This window comes from Puma concolor, chromosome B4 (genome assembly GCF_028749965.1).
Source record: "Puma concolor isolate L17-30 chromosome B4, mPumCon1.1.hap2, whole genome shotgun sequence".
Classification (NCBI taxonomy): domain Eukaryota; kingdom Metazoa; phylum Chordata; class Mammalia; order Carnivora; family Felidae; genus Puma; species Puma concolor.
Genome location: NC_141673.1, coordinates 129,339,185 through 129,365,672, shown reverse-complemented (window position 1 = coordinate 129,365,672; position 26,488 = coordinate 129,339,185). Strand labels below are relative to the sequence as shown.

At 44.1% G+C, this 26,488-nt stretch overlaps 1 protein-coding gene across 4 annotated transcripts in view; it reads right to left on the bottom strand.

The window, feature by feature from the left end:
* The window catches only part of NMT2 (N-myristoyltransferase 2), a 79,561-nt gene that overhangs the window by 33,423 nt on the left and 19,650 nt on the right, over positions 1-26,488 (bottom strand). For all 4 annotated transcript variants that reach the window (XR_015254008.1, XM_086714863.1, XM_086714861.1 and 1 more), the window contains exon 2: positions 32-167. Coding sequence is in view for 3 of the 4 variants with exons in the window: in XM_086714863.1 (XP_086570989.1) it covers positions 32-167 (136 nt within the window). In the remaining variant the exon portion in view is untranslated. The remainder of the gene's footprint in view (positions 1-31; positions 168-26,488) is intronic.

The window sequence follows — 26,488 nt, the reverse complement described above, 5'->3', positions numbered from 1 at the left end:
ACCACAGAGGTGACAGTAAAACGGGGCTCACTTTTGAAGGCTGCTGGATTTTAATCTCCTGGGAATCAGATGCCGAGTCTGACTTGGTGCCTCCGGAATTTGGTTTCTCCTTTTTTCGCTTCTGCTTCTTCTTTTTCTTTTTGGCACCCAAGTCTGCTCCGGGACTTCTGTTAGGAAATTTACAGAGGGCAAAACAAGAACAAAAAATCATTATATAAAGTTAATCATTTAGGACAACACAAATTAGACACAGGCAGGGGGAAAAAAAGCTGTCAGGATGCATGATACCGTGATTTATAAGAAACAAAGATATTTGATCATTCAGATGACCAAGTATATAGCTCTCGTACCAATTTCCTACGTGACAACAGCTTAAAATGTCTCTTATGTTAATGATGTGACTTTTGGAAAGCGTCTAAGCATGGGGGCTGGTTGCCAGCGGTGCCTACCATGTGTTAGACGTTTGGAACTTTCAGTCCCAGCCCCCAACCCCCAGGGAGGAGAGAGGGGGGCAGCAGAATGGCCAATGACTTCATTAGTCACGTCTACGTATCGAAGCCTCTATAAGAACCCAAAAGGGCAGGGTTCGGAGAGCTTCTGGGCTGGTGAACACGGGGAGGTTCAGGGAGAGTAGCGGGCTCAGAGAGCACAGAGGCTCCACACCCCTTCCCCACACCTGGCCCTGCGTATCTCTCCCACGGGGCGCACCTGATTTCTTTTCTGATAACCCGGTGATCTAGTAAAAAAAAAAATGTTTCTCTCGGTTCTGTGGCTGTTCTAACAAATGGAATCAGAGCAGGGGTCTTGGGAACCTCTGATTTACAGCTGGTTGGTCAGAAGTTTAGGTGACAACTTGGGTTTGCAGCTGGCGTCTGAAGTGGGGGGACAGGGTAGGTGGGAGCAGTCTGGCGGGACTGAACCCCTACCCCAGGGAATCTTATACTACTTCTGGGTAGACAGTATCACGGCACAACTGTATGAGAATTCTACTTGTGACCTAGAACTGCCTGGTGTCGTGTGGGAAGCCCCACCCCCTCACACACAGGATGGGATTAGATCCAGAAACTCACAACAGGATGTAAAGCAGGAAATGAAATTTAGATGCGAAGTTAACAGGACAAGTAACAAAGAATCATCAGTCTACACTCAGTCATAGTACAGGTGCTTAGATCTCAGATATCATTAGAACAGGAAGGCTGTAGATACAGATCATATTTTATCATGGAAGTCAAACAGCTCTCACATGTATCACTGCTCTGCTAACCTACTTTTTAGTCAGCCCTTTAAGGGAGAGATACATGTAAGAAACTCCATTATAAACATCTCTTGGGTACAACAAGCCACTAATCTCAACACCACAGAGCCAAAGAAACCACTTCTCTGCAGAAGGGAAATTGTCCTTAATAAATAATTTAACAAGAGGAATGAACAACAAAAAATTCTACATGAAAAAAAAAAAGTTCACTGGTAAAACATTTCTGTCTGGAACTCTTGTCAACTTATGGCTGTCACCTTCTGAAAGAGCAAAAGAAACACAGAGAGATTTGCAATTTCCAGTTAACTGGGTCTACGCTACCAAAGTATTCCCAGAAGGTAAGTTAAAATTCAGAGTCCGAGATTACTACTGCATTATTGCCTGGATGTAGGGAAAAGTGATAGAAACAATCAGTTCCATTCTATTGTTCTCAATTATCTGTTGCTGCCTGCTTTCTCTCTTGAATTTTTACCTAATTATCAAATATACATGCATCATACAAGACACAAATCTTACTGATATATATTAACAGCTTTAGAACATTGTCCTTCAAAGGCAGCCAATGGTTTTTCTGGTATATATTCTTCCAAAATATTCTTTCTTCTCTAAGCATGGCTTAATTTTTACTATGAATAAGTTGGTTTTTTTATTTCTTTTTCTTTTTTTCCTTTTTGACGGACCATATGTGTGAGAGCAGGGTAGGGGCAGAGAGAGAGGGAGAGAACCCCAAGCCGGCTCCACACTGTCAGCTCAGAGCTGGATGCAGGGTTCGACCCCATGAACCGTGAGATCATGACCTGAGCTGAAATCAAGAGGTGGATGCTCAACCGACTCAGCCACCCAGACGCCCCCATCATGAATAAGTTTTAAACAAAAACCGAATCTTAAAAACATACCATTTGCTGGGGCCCCTGGGTGGCTCAGATGACAGAGCGTCCGGGCTCAGTAATGATCTCACGGTTTGTGGGATTGAGCCCCACGACAGGCTCTGTGCTGACAGCGTGGAGCCTGCTTGGGATTCTCCCTCTCTCCCTCTCACTGCCCCTCCCCCACTCACACAGGCTTGTGCACACGTGTTCTCTCTCTCTCTCTCTCAAAAATAAACAAACATTAAAAAAAAAAAAACATACCATTTGCCAGCTTGTTTTTTTTCTCCTTCCACTTAATGTTCCTTAGACTCCTTTCCATGTCAGGATACACCGAGCTACCTCATTTCTTTTTAGCAGGTGGAGAGCATTCCATTGTGTAAATATATATTTTATTTAACCAGTCCTATATTAAAAAATGCTACCGCCAAAAAAAAAAAATTCTGGTATTTACATCTTTATGCTTTCACAAAGGTGGAAATGGTAGGTCAAGGACATTTTTAGTTTCAGTAAGAAAATTAAGATCACTTTACTAAACTGCACCAATAGGCTCTCCACCAACAGTAAATCAGTTTCTGGTTCTGCATGTAAAGAGCTTAGAAATCACTGCTCCATCCTAACAGACTGAAAAATCAACAATTCCTACTGGATCCAAGAGAAAGGCAAGGGCACCGGGCAAACTAGAGGCCCCAAGACTGGAGATGGACGGGTGAATACAGGGTATTGAGGCTTCCCAGAGCAAAGCCAGAGGAGTGCACATCTCCATGGGAGCCGCTGCTCAAGGAAGAAAACCCCAAATGTAGGGCGTGTGGGTGGCTCAGTCGGTTAAGCGTCCAACTTTAGCCCAGGTCATGATCTCACGGTCCATGAGTTCGAGCCCCGCGTCGGGCTCTGTGCTGACAGCTCGGAGCCTGGAGCCCGCTTCGGATTCTGTGTCTCCCTCTCTCTCTCTGCCCCTTGCTTGCTTGCAATCTGTGTCTCTTTGTCTCTCAAAAATAAACATTAAAAAAAACAAAAGAAAGAAGGAAAGGAAAGGAAAGGAAAGGAAAGGAAAGGAAAGGAAAGGAAAGGAAAGGAAAGGAAAGGAAAGGAAAGGAAAGGAAAAGAAAAGAAAAGAAAAGAAAAGAAAAGAAAAGAAAAGAAAACCCCAAATGTAACAGACCAAGTGCTGGGGCCTGCGTGTGGAGAAGGGGACCCACACTTTACCTCCAGGAGCCCAATCAGGTTCCCACAGCAAATACCAGACAAAACTCCTCACACACGCCTGGCAGTGGGAGGGCGAAGAGGTGACGTTCTGAAATCCGCCAGCGCACTGTTCTCAACAAGGCCTGGCCCCAGGAGAAACCAGTCGACCAGAGCCTAACAGACATGGGGAAAGGAAATACCCGACCCCAGCCCACTGTGGCATCCTGCCCCACACACGGGGGGAGAAGAAAACTAAGAAAGCACAAGTGAGTGCGCAGTCCAGAGGCACAGGTTCACTAAAGGCCGGCAGGGGCCCAATCGCGGGACCACGGAACTTCCCCGGCCCACACCGTGCCACCATGCTACCAAAGGCCCACTTACAGCCATTCCTCTTACCAAGTACCTCGCGTCTGGCTATCAAGAGAAAATTACAAGGCGTACTGAAAGGCCAAATACACAGCTGGAAAAGAGACCAAGCACAGAAACCAGATAGGCCAGCACAGAAACCAAATACGTGAAACAGGGGCGCCTGGGTGGCCCCGTGGATTAAGCATTTGACTTCGGCTCCAGTCACTCACTCACAGTTTGAGTTTGAGCCTTACATCAGGCTCTGCGCCGTCAGTGGGAGCCTGCTTCGGATCCTGTCCTCTCCCTCTCTCTGCCTCATCCTGCTTGCACTCTCTTTCCCTCTCAAAAATAAATAAGCATTAAGAAAAAATATTTGAAGTAGCATGACTGAGAATTTCCCCCATTTTGTCAGACACCAAACCACAGACCCAGGAAGCTCGGAGAACACCAAGGAGGATACATGTCAAAAAACACTCCGCCTCAGCACAGGCGTTATCATTTTCAAACTACTGAAAATCAAAGATTAAAAAAAAACAACAACCCTGAAAGAAGTCAGAGGCAAAACACACCTCACCTATAAAGGAACAAAGAGCCGTAAGTAGACGAGAACGTCAGTGTCCCAGTCTCTCTGCCAATACTGAAATATTACCATTCTTTTTCATCCCTGATCGTCTGACAGGTAGAAAAGTCTCACTGCAGATTTAATTTTTCTTTGTTTAATCAGGAGCGCGGCTATACATCTTTTCGTGTTAATGGACTACTTCTAGTTTTCCATGAATTGCTCACTCATATCCTTTTTCTGTTACCCCTCTCTTTAAAAAATTGATTTGGGGGCGCCTGGGTGGCGCAGTCGGTTAAGCGTCCGACTTCAGCCAGGTCACGATCTCGCGGTCCGTGAGTTCGAGCCCCGCGTCAGGCTCTGGGCTGATGGCTCAGAGCCTGGAGCCTGTTTCCGATTCTGTGTCTCCCTCTCTCTCTGCTCCTCCCCCGTTCATGCTCTGTCTCTCTCTGTCCCAAAAATAAATAAACGTTGAAAAAAAAAAAAAAATTTAAAAAAAAAAAAAAAATTGATTTGTAGGTGGTCTTTAGAACCATGTGGATGGAACCTATCAGGTGTTAAGTATTTTTACTTCGGGCACTTTTCTTTCATCCTTCCAACGGCCCTGTGCAATACTGCTTCATGTCTGCGTCACACTGTCTAGGCTGTTGTGTATAATTTAGATTGCAAATACTCTGCCCGGTGTATTTTTTATGGTATCTTCTCCTGTACAGACATTTAACATTTTGGTGGAGCCTAATATTTAAAAAATTTTCCCTTGTGGCTTCTGGGGCTTTTAAACATTGCTTATTAGAAAGACCTTGCCTATTCCAAAACTATATGATCATCCTTCTGTGTTGTCCCTCTATTGACTCTATGACTTTTGGAAAATAATATTTAGCTTTCTAATTCATTTGGAATAAAAGCGTGAAGTACCATGTCTCTATTTTTCAAGAATACATTATAAACACAAGTCCCGTTGTAACATAACTTGTTATTACTGGGTCACACTGCACTTGCTAAAGACTGATAAGCAAATACAATAAGGGAGGCAGACCGGCCGATTTATTGGATGCAATGACCTAGTGAGCTTCTCTTTTTGCCAGATACCATGCCGGGTGCAAGCAATTTCCAAACATGTCTGAAAATTCTTTGATACTTTTCCCAACAAGAGGTGGAGTCAATTCCTCTCCCCTCGAATCTGGGCAAGCTTGTCACCCCTGCTCTTTACCCAGCAGGAGTGACACCGTGTGATTCTGGAGGCTAGGTCACAAAAGGCCATGCAGTTTCCACCTGGCTCCCTGAGGATGTCACTCTGGGGGCAGCCAGGAGCCATGGAAGAGGTCCAAGCACCCCAAGAGGGCCGGGCCAGCGGACGGCAGACAGCGCACCGGCCTGGCCTCCGGGCAGCTGCCGGCAGCAACGGGGGCGGGGGGAGGGAGCCCGGCAGGACCACCAGCTCGGTCAAGCCTGCACCTGCACAAGACACCAAGCGAGAAACTGCCTTTCCACCTCCTTACCCACAGCAGGTGCGAGCATAACGAAGTGACCGCTGTTCTGTGTCACTACCTTGGCGATGATTTGTTACACAGCAATAAATCTGGATCAGAAATGCGGTGCCTGGAAATGGAGGGCCACTCTAATAAATCCCCAAAACACAAGGCAAGGGCGCCAAGAAAAAGGGAGACAGTATTTCATGTCATGATTATTTCAGTGACTTTTTCATTTTCAAATACGGAATCTGATCGAGGAAGGGAGACCCGTGTTACATACTACAGGAACATTTATAAAGCTGTGGCCGGTGATGATGTACAGAAAATGTACCTACGAGCTGATGATCTAACTAAAAAGATTTCTGGGCAGGGGGTTGCAGCTGCTGGCTTTGCCCAGCTGTTGATAATGGCAAGAGAGAGATCAACTGAAGAATAAGCTATTCCGTTTCCGAGTGGAAGTCAGAGAACATATAAACTCACCCAGTACTTTGTAGGTTAAAAAATAAGTGTTCCTCATCCCCAGCATCTCCAGAAGGCAAGGGGTTTGCATATTAAGAAATGGCCTCAGGACAGAAACTCAACACTAGGGTGGAGCTGTATGACCCTTTGTGAGGACCTGAGAAAGATCGAAGGTGGTGCCTCTGGACCGTTCCAGACAGACAAAAGGCCTTCTAAATCTCTTGAAGGATGGGACTTGTCTATTCTCTGTAAACAGAGCTTCTAAGAATCTCTGTCCTACAGCATCCTTACCAGGAACCCAACAAAGAAAAAAGCTTATCTGAAAGAAGAGAATTCTGGGTGGCTTTTGTCTAACAGAGTGGATTAAAATGAAAACTGCAGGACAGCCCCCAACACCTTTCTAAAAGCATTATACCCGCTTGAAAGAGAGCAGAACAAAATGGAAACAAGACTTTGGACCCTCAACCTTTTATAGGCAGGAAGCAGACAAAGGTTACTCACTCAGGTGCAAAGTCCATTTTCTTTTGGAAGGATGATTGGAAAGCCAGCACCAAGAGCCCGAAAGACAAGACACCAGAGCCACGGAGGACAGCTCCCAAGGACTGGGACTGAACTTGGATTCAGGAGCTGGAGACACTGATGAGGGAGCGTGGGGCAGGTTGAGGGCAAAGTGTAGGCTAACAGCAGCCTCTCCCCCTGCCCCTCACCATGGGACATGTATGATATTCCTTGGACACTCCAGGCTACCCAAAAACAGGAAAGGACAAAAACAAACAAAAAAGGTTAAACTGATAAGAATATCCACCAGTTTACCAGAAAAAGGCAATCCCATCATAGCCTAAAGTCCAGGAACTCCCGGACTGTCTTAATACTTTGCAACAGGGAGAAACAACTTTAGCTTGACAATAGCTAGGCCTCCAGAAAGTCTTTAGCATGTGAAAGTCTGTTTGGGAAACTCCCTCTTGACTCTATGTCCCCCCACTCCATAAAACAATGTCTCCCCACAACCCTGATGCAGCTCTTCCTGCCCATGGTTCCCGTCCATGAGCTTCAATAAAATCACCTTTTTGCGCCAAAGACATCTTCGAGAATTCTTTCTCGGTCATCAGCTCTGGGACTCACAAACCCATCACCCCAAAACCTCATCAATACGCTCCTGATTGGATTTCAGAACTGCCACAGACCACTGAGTATGGTTTGCTCTCTACTAACCCGCTCTGGGATGGAAATATCCACCAAGGCTCTCTGACATCTGTCCACCATTTCACAAGGGATGTGTAGGAAGTGGACATGATCACACCTAGACTTAGTTTACATGATGAGATCCTAGTCTTAAAGCTTGAGCCTGATATATAAGCCAAAACACAGATATGATTCTGGAAAGGGTCTTAGGGAGAGTAAATGTAGTCCACATATGGGAGAATATAATTTTTGGCCAGAAGATGGACTGTGGTAGTTTTCAACACGCACTCAACACTTTTAAGACTCCTTCCAAATGAAAGATGGTGTAACAGACAGTTCACAATTGGTTACTGCTTAGTTTTCACCGGAGACTAACGTTTCTAAAAGTAAAAGGTCTGATCGACGTAATTGAGACTGCCAAGAAATGACCAGGAAAGCAACTCTGTATGCAGGGAAAGTAAGACATGTCTTTCATAAGAAAGTTATGAAGAATGGGAATACATTTTTATTGAGGGAAAAGTAGTAACTTGTCCTAAAATGAGACTGGCTATTTAAAGAGGGAAAACTTAAAACAAAATCTGAATGTGAGAAGAAAGTTGTAGAAGGTCTGTGAAGGAAATCATTGCTTTTTGGGTTTTGTTTTTTTTGTTTTTTTGTTTTTTTTTTTTTTGAGAGAGAGAGAGATAGAGAGAGAGAGAGCGAGCATTCGAGCTGGAGAGGGACAGAGGAAGGGAGAGAGAATTCCAAGCCTGCTCTACACCTAACACGGATTCCATGTAGGACGTGATCCCAAATCAAAAGGTGGATGCTCAACTGAGCCACCCAGGAGCCCCGTGAAGGGAATCTTTGGAAAAGAATTTTATGTGTGGTTAGGACTCAGGCAGGCATGAATGAATTTTAAAAGGACACCTGTATTAAGACTGAAGCTTGGCTCTTCTCTCTGTTAAAAAGACAAAGTTTTCTCGGATTGTTGGTCTCCTCTTGATAAGAGATTGTAAACAAAGCTTTTTTTTCTTTATCTGCCCAGAAAAACAGTTTCTATGCTGTGTCTTTATCAGGTGTTTGATTACTTAAGAGAACAGAAACTTCTCATTATTAAAGGACCTAAGTTTTGCTAACAACTTAGGTACCCTTCCACCCTTGGTTAAACAGATAATTAAATATTAAGTTTTGTAATGATCTGTAATCCTATTTGGGTATGTGCTTTAAAACCTTCTGAAGTTTTTAACAAAAGTTCCTAAATACCCAAATCTAAATGAAGTCTTTTTGACTAATTAGGCATGTTCATTTGGAATGTTATTTGGGGAACACTGTTAAATAAATGATGATAAACCTTCTTAGGTTATGTTGTATGGGTAAATGGTATCACTGTTCTTATATAAAATCTCTCAAGTTTTAATACGTCTTGGTATAAGGTCATCACTTGGCATTGTTTTTTTTTGTTTAATGTTTATTTTTGAGAGAGAGAAAGAGGCAGAGTGTGTCTGGGGGGGGGGGGAGGGGCAGAGAGAGAGAGAGGGAGACACAGAATCTGAAGCAGGCTGCAGGCTCTGAGCTGTCAGCACAGAGCCTGATGAGGGGCCCGAACACATGAACCGCGAGATCATGACCTGAGCCAAAGTCGGAAGTTTAACCGACTGAGCCACCCAGGCGCCCCATCCCTTGACATTCTAATTGGTGAAATGCTGCATGTCACAGAAATAACCTGATTTCCTTGCCAACTGCATTATAATGAACTCTCATCAAATCTTTAAACATGGCCATTTTTGAGTCGTTTATACTTTGCCTTTGCTCTTGGAAAGTGTGTTTCATGTTCAAGGAGATTCATTGAAAAGGCTTTTGATAACTACAGGTTTCTGATATCTTTAAGATCGTAAAATTAAACTGGGTAAGAACTAAAGGAAAAGCTGCATTCAAACAGAACAAGAAGTGGCAACAAGGGACTGAATGGACTGAGGAAGATGACAATAGTTTTCTGACTCTGGTTTGAGCTGGTTCTCTAACGTTTGCTCTTCCAGATTTAAGGAAACTGTCATACCTATGACTTGCATAAACATGATAAAATATTCCTTTGTGAACAAACTGAAACATTTATCTTTCCTCCCTTCCCAAACCCTCTAGATTTCGGAAACTCTCAGCGAGCCTTCTTTCCTTCATGGCAATTAAAATTATTTGCATAAGTTCAATAAAAATCTGTCCTCCTTGTAACAGGACACCACTGGAAATGCTGGTTACGCTATCAAGGTTTTGACTGGAATGTCATATTGGAGAGACACGCACAGACTCCAATATGACCACACAGCTTCAAGGAACTAATTCAGGTTGACTTCATGCAGCCAACAGAGCGCTTGAAAATGGTGGCCTGACTCTGCTTAGAGTTCCCAGCAGTCTTAGGAGGTGAGTAAAGAAGGTCACTTCCTGATGGCTGCAGGAAACCGTAGGATGTTTTGGGGACCTCAAGAAGAGGAATTCGTCCAAATCTATAGGTATTTCAGGCGATCTTTTTTTTTTTTTTTAATTTATTCATTTTGAGAGTTAGCATGCACGTGAATGGAAGAGAATGTGGGGGAGGGGCAGAGAGAGAGGGAGACAGAGAATCCCAAATAAGCTCCCTGCTGTCAGTGCAGAGCCTGATGGGGGCTCAAACTCACAGACCATGAGATCGTGACCTGAGCTGAAGTCGGACACACTTAACCGACTGAGCCACCCAGGTGCCCTACTGCAAGGCAAATCTGAAGGCAAGTATTTCGCTTGGTTTCTGGCCCTGAGAAGCTATTAAAAGTTCAATCTAAAATTCATCATAGGGGCACCTGGGTGGCTCAGTTAACCGCCAGACTTTGGCTCAGGTCATGATCTCCCAGTTGGTGGCTTCGAGCCCTGCATTGGGCTCTGGGCTGTCAGCTCAGAGCCTGGAGTCTGCTTCAGATTCTGTATCTCCCTCTCTCTCTGCCCCTTCTCAGCTCACACTCTGTCTCTCTTTCTCTCTCTCTCTCTCAAAAATAAATAAACATTAAAAAAATGTTTTTTTAATTCATTATAAAAAGTCCCAGCAAAGCAGATTTATAAGAACTTATACAATGACTATTCTTGCTGTGCTTATGCCAATAATTGGGCCAAGTTTGTTAAAACTGGACTTGTTTTACAAACAGATTAGTCTACTTTGGCTATCTCTGATGAAAATGAGAGTGATTTTAATTTTTTTTTTAATGCTTATTTATTTTTGAAAGAGACAGAGACAGAGTGAAAGCAGGGGAGGGGCAGAGAGAGAGAGAGAGAGAGAGAGAGAGAGAGAGACAGAATCAGAAGCAGGTTCCAGACTCTGAGCTGTCTGTCAGCACAGAACCTGATGCGGGGCTCAAACCCACGAACAGTGAGATCATGACCTGAGCCGAAGTTGGACACTCAACCGACTGAGCCACCCAGGCACCCCAATAGAGTGATTTTAGAGAGAAAATTTATATTTCAGAAACACACCTTTTGGGATATAAAATTCTAGCTTTGGTGGTTTTAGGATGTTTGTCAACGCTTGCCTAAGCTAGACAACTTGAGGTAAACTTCAGAGAATGGGCACAATAGCTCATGTATAGAGACAATCTTCTTGCCTATTACTCAGTGGGGATAATAACAGGACCCCGTGGACGCATGATTATTTTAACAGCTGGACAACAGGATGGACTCCTCAACGGTTGTATAAGTCAACTATCACCGTGACTTACTACATGGCTTACTTACTACATGGCTGGGATAGCAAAAACGCTCCTCAAAAGCCGGAGCAAACCCCACTCCATGGGTTAGCTATGGACTTGTGGAAATAGTGGATGGCCCACCTTCCTTATGATTAAATTGGATGATGCACTTAGGGATGCCCATATCTCCCAGAGGAGTTGTCTCCTACATGCCAGTTGATTCCTTGTAATCAGGACATTGTTAAAGCTAGACATCAGGCAAAGAGGGCTTCTTGATGGTTTTACCCTTGATCATGTTTGTCCCAGGAGCTGCCTCTATCAATGTAGAATTACAAGTAAAGGCTTTGGCTAAGCATACAGTGGCCACCTTTAATTAAACCCAGCAAATAGTCACCCTCCTAAATGATGAAACCACATAAATTTGAAAAGCAGTCCTTCAAAACTGGATGGCCCTTGGGGCACTGGGGTGGCTTAGTCAGTCTGACTCTTGATTTTGGATCAAGTCATGATCCCAGGGTCATGGGATCAAGCCTCACATCAAGCTCCATGTTGAGCATACAGCCTGCTTAAGACATTCTCTCTCCCTCTCTCTTTCTCTCTCTCTCTCTCTCTCCCTCTCTCCCCGCACTGCCTCACCCCGTTCCTCTCCCCTGCTAGCACTCTAAAACACAAGACAAAACAAAACAAAACAAAACACAGCATGGCCCCTGATATTATGACTGTAGCCCAAGAAGAAACCTATACTCTCATTAAAACAGAATGTTATGTCAGGGGCCTACGTGGCTCAGGTCTTGATTCCAGTTTGTGGGTTCGAGCCCCACATCAGGCTCTGTGTTATCAGCGTGCATTGAGATTCTCTCTCTCTCCCACTCTGTCCCTCCTGTGCTCGCTCACTCTCCCCAAATAAATAAAGTTAAAAAAAAAAAAAACCAGAATGTTGTGTCTACACTCCAAATTACCCGAAAACTGAAGCCACAGAAGATTTAAACAAACATATCACTGCTGTAAACACTCTAGCTCTAGATTCTTTTAGTACTTGGCTAAATTTGACTCCTTCCAAATGGAAACATGCCCTGCTTAGCATTGCTATATTTCTTGTTCTTTGTGGTTGTTGTTTGACTTTTTTGTATTCGTCAAATGGGAGCCTATGCTATTTGCACAAGCGTGGAGACGGCCTTACCGTATACTTCGGGAGGGACTAGGGAAACGAAATCCTATCCTGTCAGAGTCCTCCGGTCTGAAATCCCTGCGTCATCCCTGGTCAGCAGGAAGTGGCTACAGAAGACACAGGCTTGTCCTTCCATGGAACTGAGATGCTGTTCTGCCGGTGGGGATGTGAAAGGAGACCTCCACTACCTCTATTTTGACCTCAGTCAGTACTTCCTAATTAAGTTCTTTCCAGCTTATCTGTCAACTCAGGCAAAAGACCCTGCAGGCAAAGCATCCCACACAGGGACCAAAACTACCTCCTCAAGCAATAGGGACTCCCTAGACACCAGCAAGACCCCTAAAGACAATGATCGACCTGACCTTGACTGCCCCCCTGCATGTACCCGCCGACCTCTGTCTCATGTTTTCCTTATATAAACCTGGAAGTACTTTGGAGACACTCTTTGGAGACACTCTTTGAGGCCTCACCGAAATAAATTCCTTTCTTGTTTCGCCTCCACTCATCTCTCTGCCTTTGGATGTTGTCAGTGGTGAGGGACTGACCCTGGTCTATTTGGGACCCCTCGAGCCAGGTGCTCTTGCACCCCTGTGCCCTGGGAATAGTCCCACTCCCCGGAATGTGTGCACTTACAGTCTTGTGGCTCACTCACAACCAAGCACTCACAACGGATGTGTCAATATGTGACTTCCAAGTCTAGTGAGAACGGCAAGCGGCCCCCACCCACTTCTTGTGGAAGACTCTTTCGGTCAGGCGACCCTGAATCCAGCCCTGCTGGGGGGCCAGAGGTGGGCACGCGGAGGGAGGAACACACTGAGCCACAGCTACCGGCCAGCCACGCGAGTGAGCCACCTTGGGTGTCCAGTCTGGCGGAGCCTTCAGCTTACCACGGCCCCAGCTGAAATCTGAACGTGGACTGCATGAGCCCCAGTGAGAAACCCTTGCAACCGGGCTCTTTCCAAATTCCTAACCCACAGGATCTGTGAGCCTAATGAGATGTCTGTTGTTTGTTACAGAGCACCAGTTACTGGAACAACAGCAAACAGAGCAAAGTCCTGTCTTATGAGGCATATCATCCTAAGGCAGTAGGTAAGACGCAAATGGGAGGCCCACGGGAAGCTAAATGAGACAGGGCCTGTAGTGTGCAGTCTAGCGGCTTGCACAAAGAAAGCTGGCCAATAAGCAGCAGGTACTGCTATTACTACGTGGATAAACATGTTGTTTTCTCTGCCAGGACATCCGTGTCTCCTTTGCTGCCTGGTAAACTGTTTATCACTCAAGATTCACGCCAAGAATCACCTCCTCCGAGAAAGCTTCTTGCTCCTCCCCTAATCTGATTAGGTGCCCCCAACGCAATGACCCCCCTGTCATTGCCATCTCAGCATCTTTCTATGTAGCACACTCTAACCTGGTGCTCTTATCTGCTCTTCCCACTACAATGTGAGCTCCATAGGAACAGAATGTCTGTCATTTCTCCGTAAAATGTATGAAATAGTAGAAAAAAATATATCAGTCTCTGATCATCAGAAAGACCAAGCCATGATTGGAAGCTTGGAATTTTCAGGGGCGCCTGGGTGGCTCAGTCAGATAAGTGTCCAACTTTGGCTCAGGTCATGATCTCACGGTTCGTGAGTTTAAGCCCCACGTCAGGCTCTGTGCTGACAGCTTAGAGTCTGGAGCCTGCTTTGGATTCTGTGTCTCCCTCTCCTCTCTCTCTGTCCCTTCCCTGCTCATGTGCTCTCTGGCTCGCTCTCTCTCTCTCTCTCTCTCTCTCTCAAAAATAAATAAACAATTAAAAAGAAAAAAAGAAGCTTGGAAGTTTCAGCCCTCCCCCCCATTCTCCCCAGAGAAGGGAGAGAGGCTGGAAATGGAGTTAATGACCAATCATGCCTACTCACGAAGCTTCATAAAAATCTTCCAGGTTGAGAGTACACGGAGGTGCTGGGAGGGTGGCGCACCTGGAGAGGGCATGGAAGTTTCATGCCTCTTTCCACATACCCTGCTGCATGCACCTCTTCCATCTGGATGTTCATCTGTACCCTCTATCACATCCTTTTACAGTAAACTGGTAAACAGTAAGTCACCGTTTTCTTGAGTTCTGTGAATTCAAACTAATTGAACCTGAGGAAGGGGTCGTATAATCTCCCCAACTTATAATTGGTTGGCCAGAAGCAGGGGTGATGACCGGGGCCTGAGACTGGCATCTGAAGTGGGGAGGGGGGGGGGAGTCATGTGAGATGACCTCCAGGAAGACAATATCAGAAAGGAGTTAGTATGTAGGGCACCCAGCTGGTGTCGCAGAGCTGCTAGGTGGAAAGCCCGCACCCCTGGTGTCACAGTGCTGTGATGTGGCAGGAGTGGGAAGGTAAAGGAGAAACACAGAGGGGAGAGCAGGGTTTTCCTACTCAGATGTGTGGTAAACATTATTCCTGCTCACCAATATTTTTTTCTCAAGTAATCTCCACACCCAGCGTGGGGCTCAAACTCACAACCCCGAGATCAAGAGCTGCATGCTCAGGGCACCTGGGTGGCTCAGTGGGTTAAGCATCTGACTCTTGATCTCAGCTCAGGTCTTAATTTCAGGGTTGTGAGTTCAAGACCCACACTGGGCTCCACAGTGAAGCCTACTTTAAAAAAGAGAAAAAAAAAAGTGGGGGGCAGGGGTGCGGGAAGGGGGGTTGCATGCTCTACTGACAGCCAGCCACTCTCTTTACCAGTATTTCTGAATCTCCTCCCCCACGGCCACTGGAAAGTACCACACATATACATCCCCATCCCCTGGAAACTGATGTGTGAATAGGCAGTTCACTCAGCCAATGGGAAGTTAGAACAAGTGACAGGTGTCACTCCTGGGGGAAAGGTGGAGAGTCATTACACTTTCCTCTTTGCTGACTTCACCCTCCCTCCAAGCCCTGCAGCCCTGACACAGGAGCGGATGGAGCCTCCTACCTAAGCGACACCCCTGATACCTCTAAGGAGTGGGGGACCCTGCCTGCACGCACACAGTGTGGGTGGGAAACAAACCTTTGGCGACCTACACAACAGAACTGTGAGCTTTTTTTTTTATTTTAACCCACAGGATACCTCAGAGTATCCTAATTGATAACAAAGCCTTATCACCCAATAGCAAGGTCATAAAGGGACTCTTCTTTCCTTCAGTTATTATGTATTAAAATCATAAACTTTTCCATTTAAAATTGACAATTCACTCCTCTGTAAAGTTGAAATATAAAAGGTATCTTCCAACGTTTAAAAAAAAAATCACCCCCCAAAAAAAGAAAGGTGGGGGGCCTGGGTGGCTCAGTCAGTTAAGCGTCCGACTTCAGCTCAGGTCAGGATCTCGCAGTTTGTGAGTTCGAGCCCCACAGTGCGCCCTGTGGTGACAGCTCAGAGCCTGGGGTCTGCTTCGGATTCTGTGTCTCCCTCTCTGCCCCTCCCCCACTCCACACTCTGTCTCTCAAAAATGAGTAAATGTTAAAAAATTTTTTAAAAAATTTTAGAAACATACATAAATAAAAGGTATCTCCCATAGTGAGAAAAACTATTGAAGAGACAGTGCTTGAGATGCAGATTCATAGTTCCCTGTTCCTGATCCTAAAATAGAAAGCAGTGTGCATTTTTGGAGACAACATGAAGACCCAGCCAAATGGCACCCAAGTGGTCTAAAAACAGTCATGCGTTCCTACCCCAAAATGAGTGGTTTATTTTCATCAAATTTGTACTATTGTGATGTTTATATTTAAAATCATCTGGTGGCTAAAGACAACCATAAATATCTGACTAGCAACTGGGCTTAAACACATCAGAGCCACATAATGGCGCAGGAAGTACGCTGCGGGTAAGTATGGTTTTGCGAATTCTCTGATTTGGGAGTCTGAATATTTCAGGAATGCCCTGCATAGAGAGGGTACAGCTGGCACCTTTGTAGAGTGGTAAACTTGCTGAACTGTGACTGTGTGGTTAATGGATGTACCACATCGTGGGGGGGGGGGGGGGGGCGTGTAACAGATGAAAGCTATTCACATTTGCATCCCTAAGGTCTGTGTCGCTCTAATGCCTGACATTAGTAGATTTTCATGACCAATGCTTGTTGAATCAATGAGTGAATAATTCTGGCTCTTGAGATGACTCTAATCACCTATTGCCAGGTGTTAAAAAACTGTGAAAGCTACAGTTCTCCTACCTACAGGGTAAACTTACTATTGAGAAGAAAAGCTGGTAAATGCAAATAAAAAGGGCCAGCCAGATGTCCGAGGCCAGATACTCCCTTAACATGCTCTGGGCTTCTGTTATCAGGCTTGTCTCTGACATGAGCCAGCAGCCAGGAACCAGAAGCTTGACTATACTAGTCCCACCCAATCCAGAAGCACATTATGTATAAAAGATCAGTAAAACCCGAGCTGGATGCTCAGCTTTGGACATGAGTCTGCTGGGCTGGCAGCAGTGTGAAATAAACAGTCTTTTCTGGTTCCCCAAGAGCTTGATGCTTGTCTCTTCCTGGGTGCCGAGTATCTGCTGTAACGCTATAGCCTATCATCACGTCTTTATTGTGCATCTACTATGTGCTCAATACTTTGTTGGGTGCAGGGGGTGGGGAGTGGTAACTAAAGTCATCAAGACATGCCCTTGGCTTCCCAACCCAGGGAATTATCCCTGTCCTGCCTCAATTCTTTTACTCTGCTGGTTATGGCTTTTCTGGAAACCACTGGGAGCCTCTTCTGTCTAATACACCTACTTTAAAGTATCTCCAAATCTCTAAAATGCTTTAATCCAGAGGGATAGAGAGTGAGAGATTATGACTAGTCTGAATGCCTGCCTACCCAATTAGACGGAAATTTCTCCACCAATGAAGAATCCAGAAATTTTTGTCCTGAGTGTCAATTTTGTTCTATAAAAGATAAATTAGGGGCGCCTGGGTGGCTCAGTCGGTTAAGTATCTAACTTCAGCTCAGGTCACGACTTCGCAGTCCCTGAGTTCGAGCCCTGCATCAGGCTCTGTGCTGACAGCTCGGAGCCTGGAACCTGCTTCACATTCTTTGTCTCCTTCTCTCTGTCTGCCTACCCCCCACCAAAAGTAAATAAACATTAAAAAGTTTTTTTTTAATCATACTTATTGTGGTAGAATGGAGAAACTGCAATCATTTTTGTTAACTCTAGCTCACCAAGAATTTTTTTTCCCCCTTTTCCCCTCCTTCTCACTAAATTAGCCATCCCCTCCTCCAAACTCCCAGACGGATCTGATGGCAGTGACACAGTGATAAGCAGCAGAACTTCCTCACCCCTCAATGAAGAAGAACTACTTTTCCACTTTCCAGAAGCCTCTAGCAGATTACAGTTTGGAGATGAGAACTGACAGGCATACAGCTTCACACTCACAAGAACAAGTGTAATCCCCAAAGGTAACAGAGTGCTGGCAGGCACGTGGACAAAGCTGAACCCTCACTCGCTGTTGGCAGAAATGGAAAAGTCTGGCAGCTTCTCAAAATGCTAACCACTGCCAGGTGGTCCCACTCCTAGGTGTATGCCCGAGAGACGTGAACCAGCCACACAGACACTTGTCCACGAACGTTCAGAGAAGCATCATTTGTAACAGCCAACGAGCAGAAAGCACCCAAATGCCCACCAACTGACAACTGAATAAAGAAGACGCGTTACATCCATACAATGGCGTATTTCTCAGCAATGAAAGACGAAACACTGACACGTGGATGGAGCCTGAGAACATCAGGATAAGGATTCCGTTTGCACAAGATGTGCAGACCAGGCAAATCTATGGAGACAAAATAGATCAGTGGTTGTCAGGGGCTGGGAGGATGAAGAGGGCCGGGGAGTTACAGCTAAGTGACACAGGTTTCTTTTTGGGGTGATGAGAATGTTCTAAAATTGATGGTGGGATAGTTGTACAACCCCGTGAATCTACGAAATGCCACAGAACTATACACTTTACTTATTTTAAAGTGGGACAGCCCAGGGGTGCCTGGGTGGCTCAGTCGGTTAGGCGTCCGACTTCGGCTCAGGTCACAATCTCACGGTCCGTGAGTTCGAGCCCCGCGTCGGGCTCTGGGCTGATGGCTCGGAGCCTGGAGCCTGCTTTGGATTCTGTGTCTCCCTCTCTCTCTGCCCCTCCCCCGTTCATGCTCTGTCTCTCTCTGTCTCAAAAATAAATAAACGTTAAAAAAAAAATTAAAAAAAGAAAAATAAAAGTGGGACAGCCCAGACTGAGCCAGAAAGTCCAGTCAGAGTCCACACTTTTTTTTTTTAATATTTTATTTTTGAGACAGAGAGAGGGAGGGAGGGAGGGGAGGGGGGAGGGGCAGAGAGGGGAACAAAGGATCCAAAGTGGGCTCTGTGCTGACAGGCTGAGAGCAGCAAGCCCGACGCGGGGCCAAAGAGGGACGCTCAACTAACTGAGCCATCAAGGTGCCCCAGAATTGTACACTTTTTAACGTTTATTTATTTTTGAGACAGAGAGAGACAGAGCATGAACAGGAGAGGGGCAGAGAGAGAGGGAGACACAGAATCGAAAGCAGGCTCCAGGCTCTGAGCCATCAGCCCAGAGCCTGACGCGGGGCTCGAACTCACGGACCGTGAGATCGTGACCTGAGCCGAAGTCGGACGCTTAACCGACTGAGCCACCCAGGTGCCCCCAGAATTGTACACTTTTAATAGGCGAATTGTAGGGTATGTGAGGTATATCTCAACAGAACTGTTAAAAAAAAACCAAACTGGCAGGTGAAACTCCTTTCGCTGGAGATGTCAGGATGATGTCAAGGCCCACGTAGATCAAGCGTTGCCCGTGGTGGCGTATCTGTGGTCTGCCTTCTGCAGACCAGGAGGAGTGTGTGACACTCAGATGTCATGGCCCCTGGGTAGGAGAGATGCTGCCGGATCCTCAAGACTCTTCTTGGCTCAGGTCACGATCTCACGGTTTGTGAGTTTGAGCCCCTCATCGGGCCCTGCACTGACGGTGCAGAGCCTGCTTGGGATTTTCTCTCTCTCTCCCTCTCTCTGTTCTCCCCCACATACTTTCTGTCTCTCAAAATAAATTAATAAACTTAAAAAAAAAAAAGACTCTTCTTGGAAATCCAATGAAGAAAAACGGACTCAGACTCTCAGGGCTTGAGAGTGACCACTGAACCACAGTTTAGCCATGGAACTCACCCAGCCCTTTTATAAAGATCTCTCGGTTCTGGGGCACTTGGGTGGCTCAGTTGGTTGAGCGTCCAACTTCGGCTCAAGTCGCAATCTCACGATTCACGAGTTCGAGCCCTGCATCGGGCTCCTCACTGACAGCCTGTCAGCATGGAGTCCCGCCTTGGATCCTCTGCCCTCCTCTCCCTCTGCTCCTCCCCTGCTCACACTCTCTGTCTCAAAAAATAAATAAGACATTTTTTTTTCAATTAAAAACAGTATATAAAGATCTCTTGGTTCTTAAAGAACAGAAGCTGCACTTCCTGGGTCCCCAAGAATTCATACAAAAGGTTCACAAAGAAGAGCCTCTCCATTTTCTTACTGCAGGAAGGACAGCTACTTCCGTCTGTGCCTACAGAGAATCCTTGCCATGTTCAAACCCCATTTATCCTTAAAAGGTAAACCAATAAACTCCTTCTCGGCCATAGAAATGGCACATATTTCATAAGCATAGCCAGCAAATCTCTTCAAGGAAATCTTCAAGGATTCCACGGACAGGACTCACTGGAATGAACAGGGCAATACGGCCATGCAAACGTTCTGCAGATGCTCCAGGAGAAACAAGCGAGGCAGAGGTTGCGAGCGAACCACAAGATCCATCTCGCCTCTTCTCAGGCTCACAACCAGACTACATCTCGCAGCTCACTCACAGGCAGGTATGGCCATGTGACTAAGTTCTGGCCAGAGGGATGGGAGGGGGAGGGGGGGTTCCGCCCCTTCCTGCTGGCCCAGAGACCCCCTTGGGTGTTCTCCCTTCCCACGTGCTGATGGTGGGTGTAGGACGAGACAACAGAGGATGGGAGAGCCATGTGATGGCAGAATTCTAGGCTCTGGCTGGCAGAACGAAGGAGACTCTTCTTGCCGCCCATCTGAACACCTGCCCGCGGCTGTCAAGGGAATAAGGAATTACACAATAGGGTCTAGTTGACACAGCAGTTTAGCCTATCATAACTAATACATTAATTTTAAGAAAGACATCAAAGGAACTAATTTAGGCTTTGTGAATCCCCGAAATAACGATTTTAGGTTTCACAGGATTCCACTAGAAATCACTGAGCTCCTCCCCGCAAAAACCATTAGTAGTTTGATATTTTAGTTATTTTATAAATTCTTCCCCTTGATTTACTATTTCTGCACAGAAAACGATGGGATTATCGGTATGCTTGGTTGTACTTTCATGCATTTTCTAAATCATCTATAATAATTACAATGCCTAAGACGGCCAAGAACAAAGGCTCTGGAAAAGGACTCAAGATGGCAGCATAAGAAGATACGGAGCTCAGGAGGAGTCCCACTGACACAACAAATCTTCATCTACATACAGAAGGAGACCTAGAAACTGGACAGAGAACCCACCACAAAAGCGATGGCATGAAGATGGGTAGAAGGGGTAGAGATACAGTCTCAGTAAGGGGGAAAAAACCCCACACCCCCAGCCATGGAGCTCCACAGTCAGAAGGGGCCTTAACAGTAAGAAAATTTTCTCTAAGGAACAAGAGATTTGAGCTCCAAACCAGGCTTGCCAACACTTAGATCCTGCACAGGAGCAAGAAGCCCCTAAAACACTTGGCTTTGAGGAGCACTTGGGTGACTCAGTCAGGTAAGCATCTGACTTCGGCTCAGGTCATGATCTTGTAGTTTGCTGGTCTGAGTCCCACATGGGGCTCTGGTGACAGCTCAGAGCCTGGGGCCTGCTTCAGATTCTTTGTCTCCCCCTCTCTCTGCCCCTCCCCTGCTCACACTCTCTCGAAAATAAATAAACATTAAAAAAAAATTTTTTTTAATACCTGGCTTTGAAAACCAATAGGGAGTAAATTCAGGAAAACTATACAACTGTAGGGAAAGAAAAACCCACTCTTAGAGGGCTTACGCATAGACTCACTAGACCTGGAAATGAGTACAAAGGCTCTAGAATGAAAAGTGCATAGATTATAGGTAAAGGAGACTCATTTACTAATCTTGAGGGCTTCCAAGGTAGGCAGGAGGCAGCTGGGCCCCTCCACTGGTATTAGCCATTTTGCTGTCTCATTCAGCTCTGCTGATCCTGGCACTAGCAGGCGCCATTTTGAAACTGTTCCTGTGGACTGCTAAGGCCAGGAGGCATGTTCTGCTAAGAGCCCTGCACAATCCCATTCCTCCTCAAACCCCGCAGCCCAGAGGCTGCTATCCCTAGCGTACCTGCAGCAGTCCCAGGCTGCAGGCCAGCCCTGCCCAGCAGCAAGCCCCCTGCAATGGAGGCCTGGCCACAACAGAGGGGCACATGCAGCCCACAAAGAGAACACACCTGGAGCAGCTGACTCTGGTGGTGAGGGGGACCGAGCTTCTAGACCCCACAGGGCATCTCCTATGAAAGGACATTCCTTCAAGACCAAAAGACATAGCTGAATTACCTTATACACAGAAACAAACACAGAGTTAGGCAAAATTAAAAAAAAAATTTTTTTTAACGTTTATTTATTTTTTGAGAGACAGAGACAGAGAATGAGCTGGGGAGGGGACAGAGAGAAGGGGAGTCACAGATTCTGAAGCAGGCTCCAGGCTCCGAGCTGTCAGCACAGAGCCTGATGCGGGGCCCAAACCCATGAACCGTGAGGTCATGACCTGAGCTGAAGTTGGATGCTTAACCAACTGAGCCACCCAGGCGCCCCAGGGTCAGGCAAAATTAAGACACAGAATAATATGTTCCAAACAGAAGAAAAAGACAAGGCCTCAAAAAAGACTAAATGAAATGGAAGTAAGCATTCTTCCTGAAGAGTTCAAAGTAATGGTTATAAAGATGCCCAATGGACTTGAGAGAACAATGGGTGAATACAGTGAGAACATCAACAAAAACATAGAAAATATAAGAAAGAACCAGTCAGAGCTGAAGAATACAATTAACTGAAATGAAAAACACACTAGCAGGAATCAACAGCAGACTGGGGGACACAGAACAGATCAGCGATCTGGAAGCCTGGGTAATGGAAATTACCCAAACTGAACAGCAAAAAGAAAAAAGAATTTTAAAAAATTAAGATAGTTTAAGGAACCTCTAGGACATCGACATCAAGCATGTTAACATTCACATTATAGGGGTTCCAGAAGGAGAAAAGAAAGAGAAAGGGGCAGAATACTCACCTGAAAAATAACAGGTGAAAATTTCCCTAACCTGGTAAAGGAAACAGACATCCAGGTCCAGGAAGCACAGAGAGTTTGAAAAAAGATAAACCCAAAGAGTTCCACAATAAGACACATTATAATTAAACTGCCAAAAATTAAAGAGAGAATCTTAAAAGCATCAAGAGAAAATCAACTAGTTACATATAAAGGAACCCCCATAAGACCACAAGCTGATTTTTTGACATAAACTTTGCAGGCCAGGGAGAAGTGTCATGATATAGTCAAAATGCTGAAATGAAAAAAACGTAAACCAAGAACACTCTATCCAGCAAGATTATCATTCAGAACTAAAGGGGAGATAAAGGGTTTCCCAGAGAAGCAAAAGCTAAAGCAGTTCACCCACAGTAAATAGCTTTATAAGAAATATTAAAGGGACTGCTTTAAGTAAAAATGAAAAAGCCATAATTAGAAAAAAATCTCACTGCTAAAGGCAAGCTTATAGTAGGATATGCAACCCAGAAGGTAGCGGAGGCCAATCACTCACAAAGTAGTCTGAAGATTAGGAGACAAAAGCAAAAAAATCAATTAAATCTACAAGAATTACTTAAGAAACACACAAAATAAAAAGATGCAAAATATGGCACTGAACACATAAAAGTGGGTGGCAAGGGTGTTAAAATATAGAATGCATGTGAACTTAAACAAACACCAACTTAAAATAGACTGCTATGCACATAGGTTGTTATATATGAACTTCACAGTAACCACTAACCAAAAACCTGTAATAAATATCCAAAAAATAAAGAGAAAAGAATTCCAAACATAACACTAAAGAAAAACCACAAAGAAGAGAAGAAACAAAGAACTACAAAAACAACCAGCAAACAGTAAACAAAACAGCAATAAATATACACCTATTGATAATTACTTGAAATGTAAATGGACTAAATGCTCCAGGAAAAAAGACATAGGATGACTGAATGGAAAATAAATAAACAAACAAACAAACAGACCCATCTGCATGCTGCCTACATGAGACTCACTTCAGACCTAAAAGCACACACAGACCAAAAGTGAAGGGATAGTTAAAGACAGTCCATGCAAATAGAAACAAAAATAAAGCTGGGGTAGCAACAGATATCAGACAGAATATACTTTAAATTCTTAAAAAATGTTTATTCATTTATTTTGAGAAAGAGAGAGAGACAGCATAAGCAGGGAAGAGACAGAGAGAGAGAGAGACAGAGAGAGAGAGAGAGAGAATATCCCAAGTAGGGATATCAGCACAGAGCCCGATGTAGGACTCAATCTCGTGAACTGCGAGATCATGACCTAAGCCAGAATTGAGAGTCAGTTGCATGACTGACTGAGCCCCCCCAGGTGCCCCAGACAGAATATACTTTAAAACAAAGTCTATATCATGAGACAAGGGAGGGCATTACATAATGATAAAAGGAGCAATCCAACAAAAGATTTAACATTTGTAAGTATCTATGCATCCAACAATGGAGCATCGAGATACACAAAGCAGGTGTTAATAAATAGGGAGAAACTGCCAGTAATACATTAATCGTAGGGGACTTTACATCCCACTTAGATCATCCAGACAGAAAACTAATAAGGAAACAGTGGCCTTAAACCACATGTTAGACCAGATGGACTTAACAGATATATACAGAGTCTTCCATCCAAAAACAGCAGAATACATATTTCTTCTCAAGTATATGTGGAATGTTCTCTAGGAGAGATACAGGCTGCTAGGCCACAAACAAGTCTCAGTAAATTTAAGAAGATTCAAACCATATCAAGCATCTTTTCCAACCACAACAGTCTAAAACTGGAGACCAACTACCAGGAGAAAACTGGAAAAAAAATAAAACAAAAAACAAACACACACACACACAAAACCACATACATGCAGAGACAAAATAACATGCTACTGAACAACCAATGGGTCAGCAATAACAACAAAAAACAACAAAGAAGAAATTTTTTTAAATGCCTTGAGATAAATGAAAATGAAAATACAATACTCCAAAATCTATGGGATGTAGCAAAAGCATTTTTAAGAGGGAAGTTTAGAGTAATACAAGTCCTTTTCAAGAAAGAAGAAAAATCTCGAATAAATAATCTAAACTTACACCTAAAGGAACTAGAAAAAGAAGAACAAACAAAACCCTAAGTTAGAAAGGAGGAAATAATAAAGATCAGAGTAGAAATAAATTAATTAGAGACTAAAATAAAAAAGAAAGGGTTAGTGAAACTAAGAACTCATTCTTTGAAAAGATAAACCTCTGGAAAGACTGATCTAGAAAAAAAGAGGACTCGGGGTACCTGGGTGGCTCAGTGAGTTAAGTGTCTGACTTTGGCTCAGGTCATGATCTCGCGCTTCATGAGTTTGAGCCCCGTGCAGACTCTGTGCTGACAGCCAAGAACCTGGAGCCTGCTGTGGTTTCTGTGTCTCCCACTCTCTACCCCTCCCCCGCCCCCCCAACTCATGCTCTGTCTCTGTCTCTCTCTCTCAAAAGTAAACATTTAAAAAAAAAGAAAAAGAGAGGACTCAAATAAATAAAAAATGAACGAAGTTATATTTGATACAACAGAAATACAAAGAGTCATAAAAGACTACTATGAACAATTATATATCAATTGGGACAATATAGAAGAAATGGATAAATTCCAAAGAACAATCTTCCATGGCTCAATCAAGAAGAAATAGAAAATCTGAACAGATCCATTATTAGTAATGAAATTGAGTCAGTAATCAAAAACTCTCACAAACAAACTTCCAGGACCAGACAGTGTCACCGGTGAATTCTACCAAACATTTAAAGAAGAGTTAATATCTGTTCTAAAACTACTCCAAAAACTAAGAGGAGGGAAGGAATGCTTCCAAGTTCATTCTATGATGCCAGCATTACCCTGATACCAAAACCAAACATACACAATACAAAAACAGAAAATTACAGGCCAATATCCCTGATAGAGACAGAGGCAAAAATTCTCGATAAAATATTAGCAAACTGAATTCAACAATCCATTAAAAGGATCATGCAGAATGATCAAGTGAGATTTATTCCTGGGATGCAAGGATGGTTCAATATTCACAAATCGATTCAATGTGATACAGCACATTAACAAAACAAAGAATAAGAAATCATTTGACCATCTCAACAGATACGGAAAGAGCATTTGACAAAATGCAACACATATTTAGTATAAAAACTCAATAAAGTGGGTACAGAGAGAATTTATCTCAACATAGCAAAGACTATATATGATAAACCCACAGCTAATATCATACTCAACAATGAAAAAAGTTGAGAGAAACTTTTCCTTCAAGATCAAGAACAAGACAAGGAGGCCCACTCTTACCACTTTTATTCAATATAGTACTGGAATCCTAGTCACATAATTAGGTGAGGAAAAAAAATTAGAAGGATGCAAACTGGAAAGGAAGAAGTAAAACTGTCATTATTCATACATAACATTATACTATACATAGAAAACTTTAGTCTCCACTCCAAAGCTAATACAACTAATAAATGAATTTGGTAATGTTCCAGGGTACAAAATTAACATACAGAAGAAATGCTGCATTTCTGTACACTAGTAATTATGAAAAAGAGAAATTAAGAAAACAATTTCACTTGCAATTGCACCAGAAAGAATAAAATGCCTAGTAATAAATTTAACCAAGGAGGTAAAAGATCTATACTCTAAAAACTATAAGGCATTAATGAAAGAGTTTGAAGAAGATACACATAAATAAAAAAGATATACCATGCTCATGGGTTAGAAGAATTAATATTGTTAAAATGTCCATACTGCCCAAAGCATCTGTAGATTCAATGCAATCCCTGTCAAAATACCAATGGCATTTTTCACAGAACTAGAACAAATACTCCTAGAATTTGTAGGAACCACAAAAGACCCCAAATATCCAAAGCAACCTCAAGAAAGAACAAAGCTGCAGGATAAACACTCCTGGATTTCAAATTATACTATAAAACTACTG